The 19,166-nt window shown below is 34.7% G+C and overlaps 2 protein-coding genes across 3 annotated transcripts; both read right to left on the bottom strand.

Moving 5' to 3' along the window:
- Positions 1-5,581: 5,581 nt before the first annotated feature.
- LOC140806177 (uncharacterized) lies at positions 5,582-8,920 on the bottom strand. The gene is made up of 6 exons (XM_073162681.1): positions 8,414-8,920; positions 7,436-7,671; positions 7,092-7,350; positions 6,533-6,712; positions 6,295-6,450; positions 5,582-6,037 (listed from the first exon to the last, which is right to left on the bottom strand). Exons 1-6 carry the CDS (start codon positions 8,441-8,443, stop codon positions 5,873-5,875), a joined length of 1,026 nt encoding a protein of 341 aa, XP_073018782.1. The 5' UTR covers positions 8,444-8,920; the 3' UTR covers positions 5,582-5,872.
- Positions 8,921-11,032: 2,112 nt separating this feature from the next.
- LOC140806176 (uncharacterized) lies at positions 11,033-18,936 on the bottom strand. Of its 2 annotated transcripts, none has more exons than XM_073162680.1 (12): positions 18,501-18,936; positions 18,294-18,395; positions 17,857-17,937; positions 15,676-15,785; positions 15,147-15,282; positions 14,903-15,001; positions 13,882-13,984; positions 13,409-13,800; positions 13,193-13,297; positions 12,824-13,021; positions 11,913-12,239; positions 11,033-11,404 (listed from the first exon to the last, which is right to left on the bottom strand). In XM_073162680.1, exons 1-12 carry the CDS (start codon positions 18,756-18,758, stop codon positions 11,312-11,314), a joined length of 2,004 nt encoding a protein of 667 aa, XP_073018781.1. In that variant the 5' UTR covers positions 18,759-18,936; the 3' UTR covers positions 11,033-11,311. The 2 variants fall into 2 exon arrangements, with proteins under 2 accessions (XP_073018781.1, XP_073018780.1); XM_073162679.1 differs by having other exon boundaries at positions 13,118-13,297; positions 18,501-18,933.
- Positions 18,937-19,166: the final 230 nt, after the last annotated feature.

Raw genomic sequence — 19,166 nt, 5'->3', positions numbered from 1 at the left:
TTCATTCTGTTCAAGTGTTGCTTTATTATTTATACATTTGAGGTGGTGGTTGAAATGATATTTTTGGTAAATAAGGTCTGGAAACCTAGATTTCTTGGATTAATAAAATACCCGAACATGCCCAGCTGGGCTTAAAACAGAGGAAAGGTGGCTGAAAAAGGCTTGGATTCTGTGTACTGGCCACTTTGCCATGTCTTCTTCTTTAAGTGGACGGCTCATATGCAAGCTTTAAGTTATTTTGGTCAACAAAATCAGGCACACGCATCTGTATTGTGCTTTACGCTTAATTTTATTCAGGAAAATCTTGAGCTTTTGAACTGATAGGTTGAGATTAACAATGATAATATGATAGCACCTTGACTTTCTATTGCAACATGCATAATTCACAATATAACTTCTCTACGATGAAGTGAATGTTGCCTAACATTGGAATTTGTTGTAAAACATAAAAAATGATCTTGCTTATTCCTGTTTTACCATGCTTTTTGGTGGTTAAATTTTACTTGTTTTTGTTGTTTGGTCCATGTTGTTTGTTTATTCATGGTCTTGCATAAATGAAACTCCAAAATTTGAGTAGTCAGGCTTTTACAGATCAATGGTTATGTCTGTAAATTGTATTAATATGCTGATAATCATAAACTGAAGCAAACCCATCCCTTATCAAAGTATGTAAAATATCTCGAAGATGTATTTTTTCTGTCACATGTTGCAGCACAACTTTTTCTGAAGATGTATGCTGTTGTTGCATTTTTATGATGAATTAATTGTGCTAAAAAACAGCCTTTTACGCGGGAAGAATAATGATGATACAATTTAAGGGCACTAATGGTGGCAGACATGTATGCTTGTATTTGTTGAATATTTATTAACCTGAGCATCTTTGGTTCAATAACTCCAGGGGAAATGGATTTTTTTTTTAATTCCTAGGACGGCTTGATTTGACAAGTGTTGTTTGATCAAATATCTCTTGTAATAGCTAAATATGCAATTACGTAAACTAGTACTATTTTACCAAAATTTCAGAGCCATCAAACCTCTAAGTGCCTATTGCACTATGTCAAATGTGTTGCTTTGTTACTGTTTGGTGTTGAATTTCTAAGAAGTTAAAGGAAGCAAATGATGAGCTTTTAAACGGTGATACCTCGTCCCTCCATTTTCTTTGACTCTACACCAATGTTGGAATTGAGAAACAGATTCCTCAAAAGGACATGCCATGGTTGGTTCCTTGGGTTTTGGAACCATCTCCCCGAGCTGGCCCACTAGACCGTGGAAATGAAAGCAGCCATACTATAGTAGAGAATAGAGACCATCTGTTTCTCTACTGTGCCAGCCTGTAGACCATTATCATAATTAATAGTTTAATATTATCATAAACAATATACTACACCAGTGCACCTAGTGCAAAAGAATATTACTTGATAGTGACCCTTGCGGCAAGACTGAGGATCTTCCTATGCATTTTGAATCTTAATGGTTTTGAATTTTATCGTGCAGCGTTTAATTTTCTTTTTCTCTACCTTATTAGATTCATTGTAGCTGAAACTTATAGATGCATTATTAGAGGGAGAACAAAATGCATGAAATGGCAAAATGGTTTGAGCTGTTTTAAAAACGTGTACTTCCTTACGTTGTCTCGTCAAATGCGAGAATATGCTACCAGGCAGGATTTCCAAATTCACCAGCTTTTACTTTTCACGAAATGCTTTTCTTATGTATTTACTGCACGGATTAAATTCAAGTTCCTTGTAAAAGAAATATCAATTTTGGAGGGTGGGGGATTTAATTTTTTAATGATGTTTTTCTTCAAATGAAAACAATTACTCATCCAAATGTTATTGATCTTATGGTACCAAATCCCGACTTGATATCAAGTGTAATGTTTCATCATTCTGATAATGGAGTTTATTTACTCAACAAACTTCGCCATTTTGTGTATATTATTTTGTGTTGAGTAGATGTTGATTACGATCTAATTTTAGTGAAAAATAATTCGATTAATGTTTGATCATTTTATCAGTGTTCGTGTCTTTTACAATGTTAACGAGAATAACAACTGACGTTGATTTTGCTGATATTTTATATTGTCCACTCATTAGGGATTTATTACATTCTTCAGACAAGATCACCTCAGTTGAGGTTATCAAGTCATTCTTTGGACTGTTATTGTTCAGTTTTTAACACCTTTTCTTGCTTTCTGTCAAGTTTTAAGGCCCAGCCTGGTACTGGAAGTAAATCATTCAATAAAACCAAGGATCTACCTCTTCGGTTCTGACATAATACTCTACATTTATATTTGTTCATGTGTTATTACAAAATTTATTTGAAATCCTCCAAAACCCTAAAATAAGAAAGAAAAATAGTGATTTCATGTCTCGTGGGGTCAAGTTTAATGCAAAGTGAACCTTAATCATAGCCAAAATAAATACATTGTTTAAATAGTAAAACATGGATATCTATCTGATGCCCATCTGAAATAGAAAAGATGAATTTGGCTTCGCACTTGCTTATGCATGGTTGTGAACTACAGATAATCCAAACTGAGAGATAATGAGGGCGGTAGCGAATGCATGCATATCTCTTCACAGCACTCACGACACATTTCTAAGCCTATTTCCTTAAAGAATGTCCAATTCCTGGGCTGTGACCTGGTGCAGTGGGCCTGAAGCTGACTACATGTCCTGGAGGTGGCGGCTGAGACACAGCTGGAGCTTGGCTTGGTGGTAACGGTATCATTGTTGGACTAAACTTTTCCTTGTTATTATATGCTTTGAAACCAGAGTATTCCTTGGTTAATAGTTTACCACGTTTAGCCAACTTTCTGGAGTCTTCTTGTGAAATCTTTTTGTCATGAATTGGAGTAAATTTGTTCTTGTCCTTAAACTCCAAGTTTCTTCCCTCTGCATATTGTATTTTTTGGGATAGTACTATTATGAGGATTAAGAAGGTCAGCTTTGATGCAGACATTGAATAAAGAGGTTATGGCTAAACGGTAGAGAAAGCAATACACTTGGTAATGCAGGACGCTGAACTCCTTATATTCTCGGGTATTTATATAACCAACTCTGTAAAGGTAGCTAGGTCCAAATTGGTTGGAGATTCTTTAATGAGCAGTAGACATGGCCTGCCACTTCTCTTTTCTTAATCATCGGGAATGCTTCAGTCTGAATTATGCTGTTTGGATTCATAACTTGGATTTTACTTTAATGCAATGACAGTACGTGTGCATATAGTCATGAGCTCGAGTTTTTGTGTAAAACACACCCATATGTTCAGTGTCCTTTTGTTTCTCGACGTGGAATTTGGTGAAATAGGTACTTCATGACTTGATTATGTGCAACAAAGGTTGATTTGAATTTCAAATGGACTTGTTATTTGCATTTTCCGTCAAAAATCATCACAGTTGAATTTTATTCAACTGAACTAATCACTCACCTGATGGCTCATGGAATCATTTGCACTAGTGACACAAGTTCGAGTGTTGCCAATTGCTTCGCGGCATTTAGGCTTTTATACAGTTTAAGTGATTTCATTCGCACCATTATTCAGGTATGACTTTTAGGTCTGCTTTAGAAACTCGGTTCACAAGATATTAGAACAAATGTCGTGAGTTTGATTCATGAGGAAATAATTGGTGCAAAAGGATTGTTAATCTGGGAATGGCATATGTTACCATGCTTAAGGCTTGGTTGTCGTATGATATACAGAGTGTAAAATATTTGAATTGAGGTATTATATTTGAAAAAATTTGAATTGAATGATGCTGTAAAGAGTTTTTAATAAAACTCCTCATCAATTGAAAATATTTGTTTAATCAGTTTAAATAACTACAACGGAATATCAGGTTCAAGAAACTGAGCATAAAGAATCAATGGAAAAGGAAAAGCAAAATAAATGTTCAGCTTCAGTGTAGCTCAAAGTGGGGTGGTTGTGGAGCATGAGAGTAATTTTATATGTGCAGGGACCTAAAGTTTTTAGGTTATATATTATAATGACGGTTCAGGGGAAAAAACATATTTTGGGCTCACCATTTCTGTACTTTCAGTTTTAGTTTATGATTATGTTATTTGTTCTCTTGTGTTCCCGTGCCAATTGGGACAAAGATTCACCTTCAAGTTTGTGAAAGATACTTTCCAGCCGGAAAATTCAACTCTGTTTACAATAATCAAAAGGTTATTTTTCTCTTTTTTTTCTTCTTCATTTGTGTGTGTGTGTGTGTTGTGGTCTCCTATCAGTTCAGGGGACAACATATTTCGTTCTTCTTCTGAACTCAATGTGTAAACTTGAAGTTGCTGAAAACTGCTATCAGTGAAAATACACCACTCCGATCAATGAAAATAAGCTGTTGTGGTTCTGAAGAAGAAAATTAGAGAAGTCATATACAAGGCAGATAAAAACCTGCCAAACCACTTTTATGTCTGCAAAAATGAGTATTAAGCATTTTTTACATGAGTTTGAACCCTTGTCCCACATCTGAAAAATTAAAGATTTAAAACGAGTTTATAATGTCTTACAATGGACTTCTATAGCAACTTGGATTAATCATTTTCGTAAAGCGAGGACGGATACGAAAAAGTTGTTATAGGGGCCTATTGTGCAGTCACACAGCCGCGGGCCCGGGCTCGAGACGTGACAGAATGATATCAGAGCCGGTCACGGGCATGGAACACCGAAGCTCATTTTCGTAAAGCGAGGACGGATACGAAAAAGTTGCTATAAGAGCTCATTGTGCAGTCACACAGCCGCGGGCCGGGCTCGGGGCGTGACACCCTCTCACCCCAATAATATAATAAGAAAAAGTATAAATGTTACGTAGTATTCGTGCCTCACTGGAGCCTAAAATAGTTTCGCTCTAACAATATTACATGTATTAGAACAGAACACGCATGTTTAAACTCGGAAGTGGATAATGCTAACTTTTTCTTGAATCCAAATACTTGGGTCGAATGAGACCTCTCGATGCATCAGGGTTCTAGTAATATCCGATACAAATCGACGTTATGGTGAAGTGTGTAGATACCAGATGGCAGATTTCCTTTGAGAAGATGGTTTGAACAGTGCAAGAACCACTGTAGGAATGGGACATAAACTAGTCATTCTCTGTCAGATCATCAGTGATCAATCACGTCCTTCAAATGGTATAAATTTTGATGAAAAAAATTCATGTCCTTTACTTTCAATTATACTAAAAATTTATTCACGTATAGGACTGTAACCATTGATAGCAGCTAAAAATTTGCAAAGTTCAACAAAGTCGTGGCTCAAAAATTACTTAAAAGTTAGCTTCAAAATTGTCAAGGACTCGAGTCAAACTCAAGTCCCAGTTAGTCATTTTGTAGATCGATTAAAAATGTTGATAACGTAAACGCAGACATGCAAAATAAAAGCCGAATCACCTCTCAAGTCTGACGAGCTTAATGGGATGGAACCGAACTTGAGTTTATATCTAGAAGTTCATATATAGCTTAAACCGCTTTACTCAGCAAATGATTTTTCTTTCCATGGAATTTTGAAGTGTCATGTATTAGCCAAACCGAAACAAACCTGAACCACAGTGAACAATGCAACCTAAACCGCAGAGTCGTACCAAAGAATGAATACAGATAGATATCAGAAAAATTACATCATTTTCTCCTTGACAAGCCTATACAAAATGCTACACAGCTATACAAATCCTTGGATGCTTATAAAAGGCAACCCCAAAAAAGAAGCATTGGGCAAGCAAAAGATGAAAAAGAATGACCTGGTCCGCAAGAAATTCGAATCAGAAAACTAACGAGGTGAAGATCAACATTGCATTGATTGATCCATCATAAAACTATATCAGAGTCAGCAAGAGTCAACTTCTGTATTAGATTAAAATGCACTAATCAGCTTAGTCACTATTTAGGAAGCTTTCGTATTTGGTTCCACGTAGAGTCTTGTTAACATCATCCCAGTTCTTCATGTGCTCGGACAATAATCCTTTGTGTATCTTCACTTGCCGACTAGTTAATTCCATTTTCGGCAACCCAAGAAAATCTTGTACATCCAGTAGTTTCTGATAAATAACAAAAATAACCACAATGAGGAAGGGTGAATTATTTAATCCCACAAGATATCCAAGTTTGGATCATTAGAGGATATTGATCCAAGAATATTGCTACAGTTGATGAGCCTAAATTCCCATTCTATTTTTTTCAAATTTTACCAAGAAGCATCGGACTTGGTTTCTTAAACCTATGACTTGAGACCGAACATGAAACCTGTGCTTTTTAACATGTCAAATATTTTCATCAAAAGCTGAAAAGCACGCACAGTTCGATTCTTTATGAGATCTTCATAGTAGAGAACAATGTGCCTGGTGTTGCTGAAATAATCCAATGCTTCCAAGACCATCTTCTCCATGAGTTTCAAATCAATTACCAGTGATGTTGAGTTGATTGCAGGTTTGTATGCAGATAGAGTTTCCGCCTGCATTAAGCACGGAAAACTATCAGATCTTTGTTAACGAGTTCAGTTGGCTATACAAGAGGTCGAAGAAGGAAATTGTTACCTCTTCTTGTGAGTGCACATGGGACTTATGTGTACCATTCAGGAGTTTAGCATATCTATCATAAGAATTTGCTAGCACTGAAACCATCCTGCGAAGTAAATTTCTCCGGAAGAGAAATATTACTGAAACACCTCTATCATTGAAATATTCAAGGATTTCTTTATGGTATTCCATCAATCCCTGAATTAAAAAAATAATGAAAATGATTGGTGTTTGTTTTGTAAGACTAAGCACCTACTCCTATATCAAAAGCTACAATGGATAGTAACTGGAGAATTAAAATTTTTTAAGCTATACAACAACTCGAACACCATGATCCTACCACTATCCCATATAGAGAGACACATAGAAGATCAGGGGCAATCATAGCTTCTCAACGGTTATGCTTGTGATGAAAACTATTAAATAAGCAACCAGGACTTGAGGAATAGAGTTTGATCCGGGTAGTATGAGATTGGCGCTAATAACAACCACTATTGGTAATACTACAATAAGTTACATAAGAAAATAGAATGGCTAAACGAAAAAAATGGTAAGAAAAAAGTATGTGATACTTTACCTGATTAAGCATCCACTTGAAGCCAACAGCTGCTGAGCAATGATTCTTGGAAGCACTAGTAAGCCAGTCCAAATTGTAAACAAGATCCAGAGTCATCAAAATTGAAGAAATGTTATTTCTTCTCTCCTTCATTGAGAATATCTCACCATTGGAACTTACATTAGTATGGCTATTTAATAGAGTCTCAAACCATCCACTCCCGGATCTTTGCATAGACAGAATGGTGAATAATCGCACCGGATTACAGGCACATTCAGCCCTAGTATACATGAAAGAGTATGCATTCAAAACCAAATCCTATGGGAAATTGCAAATTTGGAATCAGACACAGGTATCACAATTACCTGCTAAAGGTGGTGGGATTTGGGTAGTACAACTGGGGAATTTGAAATCTATCGAAGCTGTTTGTATGGTAGTGCCTCATGTTAATTTTGATGTCCAGGAAGTTTGTTTGGCTGAGAAAGTTAGTTTGCTTTAGGCAGACCGAGCATATATAAACACCAAACACCACGGCGAAAACTATCACTATCATCCTTAGTGAAGCTGGGGATTTCTTGGGAGGTTTTACAATTACGGTGCCCTGTCGATTGCAAAAGGAACAACCCTTTATCACCGTCAATGTATGAATTTACTTACGTCGTGTCTTACAAGACTACATCTTTCTAATATATGTGTGTATATCTATTTTTATTTATCTGATAACATAGTACTAGAATTTAGATCACATTCTGACAATCTTTTTTCCTCCTTTTTTATCAATGGAGTCAAAATTTCCAACGCTTATAAAGATGTCTACCAAGAAATAAGGGAAAATGGAAAAAACAGCAAGACATTTGAGACACAAAAGAGAAGAGGAAAAGCGGCTAGCAAAGCCACAACAAGAAGAAAAACAACTGGCCCAAAGAGAGCAAATAACATAGAACACGAGTACAGCCAAAACAACACTCCATTTTACGGGAAGCAAGACCCCAAACCTCAGCTTCTCTCATGCATTCAAAGAATACAGGGATGCGAATATCAAAACTTTTTCAAAAGGACACCATGCACCTCAAAACTCATCCCAAGTTCCCAACCCAGTAATATACAAATCCAAATTTTAAACAGATTCAAAAAATTCCCAGAAGTTAATATACAGAAACTAAAGCAAACACTTCAAAATTGGAACATTTTTTTGAAACAACCACCCCCTCCCCTCCAAAAAACGGAACTCTTGAAATCAGGAGCAACCCCACTACTTAAAAGACTCAAACCCATACAAATAAGAAAAAATATTAACTAAACCAAGCAATGAAGAAAGGCCAAAAAAACAAAAGAAAACTCACATTGGTGAAGAGACAGATGTCTTCAGCCATGATACCACCGCAAGAATGAAAAGAACCCAAAAGGGTTCCTTCCCCAACTATAATATTTGCGTATATGTATCTTTAAATGTACTACATTAGCTGTAAGAAATAGCGCCTCGGACTCGGAGTAAGCAGTGGAGAAAAACAACCAAAGCTCCTCGTAAAACACAAAGACGTTGACGGGTACAACCGGGGCTGGGGCACTCTTCCCTCCACTATCTTGCCTCTCCTCTTTCACCAGGCTTTTTCATATTATATTTCAAGAAATTGTTTTTCCCAGTCAGTATAAAATTCAAGTCTTTATTGTAGACGGTGTAGAGGGTTAATCACCCAAGTAATTGTATAGTTTCGAGGGGCTAAAAATTCGATCTTTAAAGGCTCGGCTCAAAAAGGTACTGTAATATATTAATGTTCTTGAAACGACAACTGGGATAATCCACATAATTTAAGGCGTGGCACCGGGTAAAAGCTGAGTAGCTGACGCTATTTACACTAGAATGCTGTCACAACCCAATTACCAAAAAATCTTGTTCTTGCTCAATGTTTATTTTTGAGTAAACGGTGCATTACAATGTTATAATTTATTTCTCTTAAAAAACTTTCTTTTCTCTCCCATTCTAGAAATACATAGATTATATGAAAAATATTACTAATTATGCTATATGTTTAATGAATGTTACATCAATTACATCTTATTTTTTTAAAATTACACAAATATTTTTTAAAATAGTTCTTTCAATTAAGTTGTATTGGAGTAATTTTATAATCCATTCTAGAAATACATAGATTAGATGAAAAATATTACTAATTATGTTTTATGTTTAATGAATGTTACATGCAATTACATATCATTTTTTAAAATTATACAAATATTTTAAAATAGTTCTTTCAATTAAATTGTATTTGAGTAATTTTATAATTTCAAAGTAATATTTAATTGTGTGTATCCTTCATTACACATATAACATTTTCTAGATGTTAATAAAATTGTGTGTATAATGAGTATATAAATTAATTTTTATGTGTGATAATTTTGGTATAGATAAACTTTATTTAAATAATTTTATCGGTTATATTAAAATTAAGAACTTTAAAATTGATTTTTTTTTTTTTTTGTATTATAGTCTCATAATTACTTATTTAAATAAGATATTTTTTATTTTTTAATTATTTCTCAAAAAAAAATATTGGAGACATTTCCGGTGCATATTCTCGCTCAATATTGACCGTTGGATGGAGTGCTTAACGTCTCCGTTACGTTCAAGCAATCCTACTACCGAAAATTCCTCATCATTTCCATTTTAAACATCCCACACTCCACGAAATTATTTGACAGTCCCCTCCATAATAATAATTGCACTTCCGCATACAAAATTTAAATTCATTAATGTATATACAACTATAGAAATCATTATAATTTAATCCGGAACCGTTTGGTTGTGAGGACCAAAAAAATATAATATAAATATTATAAATCAATATAAATATTAATAAATGATAAATTATGTCTCCAATTATTTATAAAAAAACATATAATTATTTAATGTCTTATCCCACGCACAGTATGGTTTTCGATGCTTTGCAACCTATCTTTCAAAGATAAAAATTTATGTGAAACGGTCTCATGTGTCGTATTTTGTGAGATAAATATTTTATTTGGTCATCCATAAAAAAATATTGTTTTTTATGTTAACAATATTACTTTTTATTATGAATATCAGCAAGATTGATTCATCCCACAGATAAGATTCGTGAGACCATCTCACAAGAGACCTACTCTTTCAAAAACATTTAGTAAAATTATGAAATCACAAATTGGTGCAAAAGGCAAACCCCCCACTAATTAGAACAGATGGGAAAGCAGTATTCATCAGAAATACTCGTGCTTTAATTATTGAACGCTTTTGCTTTGAATCGACGATACAGACATCCATTCATTCAATTTCACGAACGTGGCCAGTTTCATATATTTACATATGCGCCTTTTTGGAATTTTATAAAAGTGGAATGATGATTGCCAATTGAGTCAGCTGCCTTATTTGAAAGGAAGAAAAAGAGATTCAAATTTATTTCTCTAAAAAATTAAAGGGACATTTGGTTGGATGAATTTTATGCCATGGATTTGAAATTGCTTAATGAATTTAATTTTGATCCAATTCACCCTATCAACTTAAATGTTTACAATTGAATTAAATACATCTAAAATGAATGAATATTGTAAAATTTTGATTCAGTAATCAAATCAAATTCCACCATCTATGTCAAAATCTATTTTAACCTAAGTCTTCTCTTACAGATCCACAAATGTGCCACCATCAAGGAAACTTTTCTGGCCAATTCCCCTTTACTAACCCAATTTTTTTATGCATTTGTTCATCTTCAAAGGCTGATTAAGAACCCGTAGGCATATGTTGGGTTAGGTAGAAATCTAATAATGTTCTGGAATTTATATCATGAACTTAAATATACCACAATTGTCCTTGGAGTCGTTGTCATCTTTATTAAAAGCACACATCATTTCACCACAAATACAGGAAATAGAAAACGAAACATATTTTGAAACAAAACGTTGCAGAATATAATTATTGTACGAGGAGTGAATGATATTTTAATCTTATTGAGCAACCCATAATAGTAGTGACATTTCCTCAACAAGAAAAAGGAAAGAAAAAGAAAACTGATATTGCACAATCAGTATACCCATTCTAAGTGTACACTCAGGTTTTTCTACCCAGCTACTTGTATAATAAATAATACTAAAATACAGAAGATATAAAGTGTGATAATTACTGAAAATGATTACTAGTAGAAATAAATAAACTAATAATAATTCTTAAAAAAAAAACTAATTACAGAATAAACTGTGAAGTCGACGTACTAAGCAAATATCTGCTGAATTACAGTTTCTGCATTTCCATTATACTGGACCAGAAGATGAATTGCATCTGCTCTGGGCAAAGCAAGAAATTCCTGAAACAAAACAAGATACACAAGTCAAATATCATTTTCTGCAAATAGCAGGTACGACACAACTTAAATATTCATTATGAACAGATCCTCGTTGGGATTCCATCTCGGATTAGGTATTCGAACATTTACACAATGATGAATTCCTCGACCAGAACTATGCTCCAAAATGTCTTCAAACCATACTCGACATATGCAGATCAATGACACATACCACTATTCTATATATGTGCATGTATACAATATACCAAACAGAATAACATGAAATGAATTGCTAATGCGGCAAACACTAGCACAAATGATAAAAACTACTCGAGCAGTTTTGGAGTTAGGAGGCTGGGAAAGCACAGTTTTCTCAGAAGAGTTGTGTTACTTGGATCGAGAATAATATCACGGCTAATATTCATCACTCATTCTACACTTGACATATCTCACGAGTCTATGATATACAGGCATTGATCCACATGCGAAAATAGTTTTTTTAAAAATAAAATTGAGGACTCAGACTCACCATAACTTTCAGTATAGCATTTTCGTCACATCCAAGATCAGTGGACGAGATTTGATTAGGACTGTTACCATCTTCGTGAGTCCTAGTACTACCAGAGGATATCGTAACTTGTGAGGATCCTTGGGTGCAAGTATTACTGTAAGACTTGCAAGAAGTATCTCCAAGCACATGGCTGTCGAGTTCTTTTAGAGAATTGATCCATAAAAGACCCTCAAACTGGTCTTTACACATTTGGAGCTTGAACCATTCACTATGCGAGTGTAGTGTAGCCCTTATAATTTTCATAAGCTGGGGTTCTTCAATGCCTATCCGCCTACCAACAGCAACCTTTTTCACAAGACAGTCACTTGTTAATTGCCAACATCTCCAAAGCATAAAAGAAGAGCTAGTGACATATTAATCGTTTTTAGAAATATATTATAGAAGACTTCAGAACTCTTTTTTACAGTCTTACCACACCCAAAACACAATACTTAGTGGCTGATGACTCAGCATGCTAGCATGCATACAAAACAATGGACAATCAGTTATATGAATGACAACGTGGCGAACGAATGCAATGAGATGATTAATGGTAGAAATCCATCCCTATAAACTTCTTATCCTAATTTACTGAATGAAAGCAGAACCCTCCAACTGAATAATCCAAACCATTCTCAGGCTCCTAATCTACAATTGTTACCCACCACTCACAATGTCTTACTACCAATTTTGCAACAATCCTACAGATAATTTTCCATTTTAAAAGCTCTTTGACGACAATTTTGATTCTATTTGAAAGCAAATAAAGGTTCACAGGACAAGACATTATTTGTATGCATTGTTCCAGGTAACTCCGAGTCCGAGATGCTTGATAAAGAAGAAAGTAGAAAAGACAGAAGATTTATTATAGGGTCATGAACACGGAAAACCTGAAGTGAAGTTGCGAGGGTATCCAAGTGCAAGTTTTCAACAGTTGCTTCTTCATTCAGTTTGAGCAAAGTCAACAATGTCTCTTTCAAGGGCTTAAGCAAACTTAGATCTTTGGCGGCCAAAGGACCCAAATGGGATGAGGCAACCTTCAGTGCACTATGATAATCACCATTGCGGACAAGCTTCAGGAATTCAACCTGCATTCAGAATAAAATTCAGATTGATTTCTTTCTATCTTATACGTAAGAAATTTTTTTAAGCTTTCAACATAAGAGAATCAAACACAAATCAACCTGTTTCAGCTGGAATAACAAAAAAGGGTTCTCGGTAAAAAATTCTGGATCCAAATAATTTATTTGTTCAACAACCTCCACTGCCATTCCCTTGCTTGCTAATTCCTTTATGCCCAGGATAATCTCATACTTATCCGCAGTCTTGCTCAAAGTGTCCACTGCGGCCGACGTATTCAAATCCTGAGGAATAACAGGATCATAAAATTCAAGTAAATATCAATATAATCAGCACCTACTTCCGTAATCAACTATCATGACACAAAATCAGCACCTACTTCCATAATCACCTACCATTTTTGTGTCACTGAGACATTTATTGACAATAAGACCATGTTTGAAACTTCCGGTGACAAATTCTTGATTCTCATTTCTCCCCCTCCATCTCCTGCGCTTGCTTCTTTCCCCAGTTCCTGGACTTCTGTTTCTTTGCACAACTTTGTGGTCATCAGGTTGATGTCTTCCACTGGTGCTGCAGTCTTTGTTCAAATTGGTTGAATTGGAGCAATACCGCTCTTCCATGTATGCATTTGGCTTGCCCAGCATATCTATTCTAGTTTCCGAATAACCCTCCGCATGAGTATTATTCACTGACATATCACTGTCAGAAACCAGCGAACAATTTTGAGATAAACAACAAGGCTCTAATTGATCAACAGTTGAGGTTCCAAAGATCACTTGCATTCCTGTTAGGCAAGTTCATGAATCAAATGAAAATAAAAATTATGAGCTGAAAACATCCAATAACTCAGGAATAAGCCCTTTACCAGCAGTTATGGAACCAGAATCGACAATACCCCTGTAAACACAATACTCCTGAACAAGTTCGTCAAGCACTGAGACATCTATTCTCATCCGGCTTAGTTCATTCTGTGACAATAAAAAATAAAGTGATATCCCAAAATTTTTTAAAGTGATTCTCTAGTAATCAATTTACAAATCTTATTTGTACTAAAGGCAAATTAGGAATATAAAATCCAGCAAACAAGTCATCAAGCTCCAATGACAAAATCGCCCTCGGATAGGACAGCTAACTGAATCACTTTGGGATTTCTACCATAGAATGTGCAGATCCAAGCTCATTATTCAGTGCACCTTGAACTATATGGTATTCGGTACCTCTATCTCAAATCAAAAAATGCCCACTTGGAAACAGACTATTTCTTACTTTTTCTGACGGTATGTTTGGAAAATCATGCATTTTTAGTGGGTTAAATAATTGGTCTTCCCTAGAAACTAATTTAATTCACACTTTCAAATATATATACATTTTTACGAAGAATTTGAAGTATGACAAGTGTGGTGCTCACAAGCATCTCCTGAAGAATTTAGCAATTTGAGATGGTTTGAAATAGTATCCCCCAACTTGGAAAAAACCCCCTCTTCCCCACCCACCCAAAAAAAGCTGCAGTATCACTCGTAGATCTTCATTTTTCTTCTGTTATTCTCATCTCCAAATTTAAATCTTCTGATGTCTCTCCTCCTGCAGCAATTAGCAATGACCACTAATTTATCTTTTCATATCTATGCATCAAACACATGTGCGGCCTTACAGTGAAAGCGCATATTCTTCTATAACAACAAATATAACTACGGAAACAAAACCTAAGTCGGTCGTGCAATTTACATTTGATTAAACACTGATCAAGAGTCAACATTTATTTCAGCGTGTGTGAATTTATGCTCATGGCTCACCACCCATTGAAGCAGCTCTTTCCATTCAATGCAAGGATAATTGAGTAGTTAAAAATATTCCTAGACAAATCAAATAATTTGCAGGACACAAACCTTAAATGCTTGATGCAAATCCCCCTTGGCAAACCTCAAGCTATCAATGGCACCCTGCCTTGTAAGCTCCACAGCATGAGCGAGGGCTTGAATGTCCACCTTGTGTATAAGCAGATGATAAATAATATCAGAACATAACTAAATTGATTATTTAATAAAATTCAGATATCTTTTTCATATTTAGCTGCCTAAAGAGGTCCAAAATAAAATCAAACAATTTTGGACATGGTCGAGGATATCTCACCTCATCAAATGGAGGCACTTCACTCAAACTTTCTTGTGGTATTGCCGGGGGATCGCGTTCCTCGAGGAGCAGCCTCTCTGTAAGATCAGATATGGGAGATGAAAGGCCTTGACGGCGGCAAAATCCCTTGTGTATGCTGCAAATTGAATGCAAAAACTAGGTCAAGCCAAATCCTCCACAATGGCTAAGGTTGTGTTAAAAAAAAAAAAAATTTGAATACAAAATCCATAAAATTTGTAGCAGCTGATGTAGAAACTCAACGTTAACCGCCGAAATAGATGTATATCATTTTGTCAAATATCCACAACACAGGACCATCAGCCAACTACTAATTTATTTAAAAGAAACTGAAATTATTTGTGCATAGTTACATTAGTTTTGCCATCCACGTATTGGTCGGATTGGTACCAATCTTTTCTTAAAAGTGAGTTCATGGATGGACACTAACCCGTGCAATCCCCAATTCCCTCGTGTAACAACCACATACTAGAACGAGCACGACATAAATAATATTAGAGGTTAAGGGTACCTTATCAGATATCTCAATGTCATGGAAAAGATAGGATCGTATGCATTTAGATGGGCCGTTAAGACAGATGATAACAGCCCAGCAATGTCGAACCTTCTCTTTTTGGACCACTGAAACAAAGATAACAAATCCCATTAATAGTGAGGCAATCACAAGTAGCACTGAATGTACTCAAATAAGGTTTACACTCACAGAATCTACAAAAAGTATTCATGCCTCACTACCACATTTACCATGTGAGACTATTCCGAATTTTTTAAAAAAAAATTCTCAGACTACCATCCCATTCATTTATAACTAGTGCCCCAACGCACATGTTACATGCTTAGACAATTGTCTTTTTTTTTGTGGCTAATTATTTTTGGAGTTAAGTTAATTTTTCTATATATAACTACGAATAATTATATTGAAAATATCTTTAATTATTTTGTTGTAGTCTGTAGTTATTGTTTGGATAATGTGTGATTTTTAAAAAATAATTCAATGATGCAATTATATTAAAATATACGCAATCTATATAGATAATGCGTGAAATTTTTGTATAAATAACTTAGCAATCATACTAAATATATTTGTAATTTATTTTGTGGGAGAGGGGTCTTATGGAAATTTCAAAATTAATTTGTTTAAAGAAATAAAGGTAGTCTCTTTTTTTGAAAAATGATCATACCAAGAGATCGATTTACTTAGGCCATCTCCAACCCATAAATCTATTACTGCACCAAAATAGTGCAGTTTCTGCACCAAATATAACATCCATCTCCAACCCATTTACTTCAAATCTTACACTAAAAAGTATATTCCTAAATATTCTTTTTGTTTACTATTTATTTACAAATTTAACAATATAATTATAATTAATATTAATATTAGTATTATAATTATAATTAATTTTTTTGTGTTTGAATTTTTATTATGAATTATATTTTATATCAACACGATTTAATTTTACTCTTCATTTATATAATATTATTATTAAAAATATTTAATACATATTTATATTAATTAAAAAACATTAAAAAAATCATTAAATCAAATTATTCCTTATTTTTTATTTATTTATTTAATTTTTCTTATTATTTATTAAATCAAATTATTCCTTAATTATTATTTATAAATCATTATATCTAATTATTAAAATAATATATTAATATTAAATTATTATTTAAATAATATTTATAATTTTTAATATAAATATTTATAATAAATAAAAACAAAAAAAAAATAAAAAAAATTAAAGAGCTCTGCGCCAAATTGACGCAGAGCTCTCCTCTGCGCCAAATTTGGCGCAGAGGAGATGGAGCTGCGCTATTTTGGCAAAATAGCGCAGCTCCATTGGGGAAGAAACCCTGCGCCAAAATGGCGTTTTATTGGAGATACCCTTAGTATTTCGGGTAGATTCTTTGTAGTATAGTATGGATATGATTGATAATAAAATAATTACAATAATATTTTGTTGGGCTAGTTATCCTTCTAAATAACTATCTTTCACAAGTTAATAGATTTTTAATGAGCCGATATTTTTCCTCAGGATATGGCAATAGTAATCATGCTAGAATTCCCCACCTCCACCTTAGCCAATGTGATATTGAGAATATTATTGTAACGACTGTCAGACTTAAGACTTTTAAGGAGGTCAAGAGCAAAGGAATGTTTAATATTTCGCAAACTCAAGCTTCTTCCACCACCTGATACTAGTTGTTGTCAAGACTTTTCCTCTCACTTTACTCACCTGCGACTTGTTTACTTATTTATTTACGGAATTTAATAAAAGAATTGATCAGAGGGGTCTAGGATTGTTATAAAGCTCATATTATGTCTACTATCATTGCTTGTGAAGAATGCAGATATATTTTATACATCAGGAATTCCTTGGACGTGATAGAAAAGAAGAGAGCAAGTAACATTTCCCATTTTTGAGAAGTTAATGTAGCTTTATGGCCATGAAATTTCATTCCACGCTTAAAACGATCGCATCATTGATTTTTTTCTAAAATCCTTGCAGCATAAATCCATGGCTTAAAATGACATTCAAATCACTGCACGCTAAAAACTAATTATAAAATCCTTGCAGCATAATTTCATGGCTTAAAAAAACATTTAAATCACTGCAGTTCCTTTAATGTGAATGACAAGAACATTCAGCTATAAGCCTCCGAAGTAAACTAGATTACCACTTACCTCATTCGCCACTGGAGACGTCTGATCGTCCTGGTCATAAATGAAGGCCAAAAGCACATGCTTAAAATCCTCGTATGCTTCCTTTCATTAGAATCGACAATGTATCAGTGATTCACGCGAACACAGTGTATATTCAAAATCCACTAACACCTCAATTATAAGGAACGAAAATGTATCAAAAAAGCAAAGCACGATGAATTCGTCCAATAGCATTTTTTAAAACGAGGAAAAAGTTTATTTCTGCTTTCCTCCATGTCAAAATGATGATACTGATGCAATTCCTAATTAGATCAAAAAACTCAAATTGAATCACAACAATATCTTGCCAAGCACTGTAAGCTCAGTCGGTACTTGTCTCTCTTCGCCAGAGCTTATTAGGTCGATTCCCACCCGATCAATGCATAAAAATACACGTATGTACGTATGTAGAATCTTACCGGGTAGGCATCCAGGGCACACGGAGCAAGAGACGTCCGGATGCACTTAATGGCAGAATCGTGATCTTCAGCAGTTCCTCTCCTTAATAACTCGATAAATCTCTGCAGGCCAACAATATTCAATAACGAAGCATAAATACACCATTAAACTTAAATTTGCTTGCCCCAAAAAGAAATAGCAAAATCCAATCCACGGAAATCACATACCTGCTTCTGCAGACGGAAGAGGAGGCGGTGATCGTTGAGAACGTCCGGTGAGTGAGACTGCAGAAGATCGATGGCGGATTCGACATCTCCGGATTCTAACAAATGTCTGATCTGGCGAATCATCACCCGCCACCTATACGACGAAGACGACGGCGTCGGCGGCGACGGAGGCGAGGAGTCCTCGATCAATTGCTCGGATTTGGCGAAGTCAGTAAGGAGAGCGTCCAAAGCTTCCCAATTCACAGGAATCGAATCCATGGATGCTTGAATCTTGTCTGATTGCACAGAATCTTCTGGAAGTTAAATAATCAATGCTATCGTTATTCTTGGTTGAATAATAATTTCAGATCTTTAATGGAGTGGTGGATGCTGGAGAGGGCGGTTAACCATAGTTACCGGTGGAATCTAAAGGTTGTAGGAAGCGCCACGTCTTTCCAACGACGGCCAAACGAGCTGATCGTGGTTAAATAATTTTATTTTAAAACATTTATATATTATTTTTCAAAAATTACTTTTATTTTTATATTTACCTACTCGAGATTATATCAATCTTACTTTTATTCTAGTTAAATTTAGAAACTGCAAATTTTTAGGGATGTGTTTGGTTGAGTGGATTAAATAAGGATAGATTAATAGTCAAATATTTATCGTTAAAATTTTAAGTTG

This window comes from Primulina eburnea, chromosome 11 (genome assembly GCF_022965805.1).
Source record: "Primulina eburnea isolate SZY01 chromosome 11, ASM2296580v1, whole genome shotgun sequence".
In the NCBI taxonomy this organism is placed as follows: Eukaryota; Viridiplantae; Streptophyta; class Magnoliopsida; order Lamiales; family Gesneriaceae; genus Primulina; species Primulina eburnea.
Note: the sequence above shows the minus strand (reverse complement) of the source record. Positions and strands in the feature narration are given on the sequence as shown.

Excerpts from the sequence above, each read along its gene's own strand:
- LOC140806177 (XM_073162681.1), bottom strand. The coding sequence starts at position 8,443 with ATGGCTGAAGACATCTGTCTCTTCACCAAT. Across the intron at positions 6,713-7,091 it reads TCAAGTGGATGCTTAATCAG|GGATTGATGGAATACCATAA; the intron begins GTAAAGTATCAC and ends TTTTTAATTCAG. Across the intron at positions 6,038-6,294 it reads ATCTCATAAAGAATCGAACT|AAACTACTGGATGTACAAGA; the intron begins GTGCGTGCTTTT and ends GTTATTTATCAG.
- LOC140806176 (XM_073162679.1), bottom strand. The coding sequence starts at position 18,758 with ATGGATTCGATTCCTGTGAATTGGGAAGCTTTGGACGCTCTCCTTACT. Across the intron at positions 17,938-18,293 it reads GTGCCCTGGATGCCTACCCG|GAAGCATACGAGGATTTTAA; the intron begins GTAAGATTCTAC and ends TTCTAATGAAAG. Across the intron at positions 15,283-15,675 it reads ACATTGAGATATCTGATAAG|CATACACAAGGGATTTTGCC; the intron begins GTACCCTTAACC and ends TTCAATTTGCAG.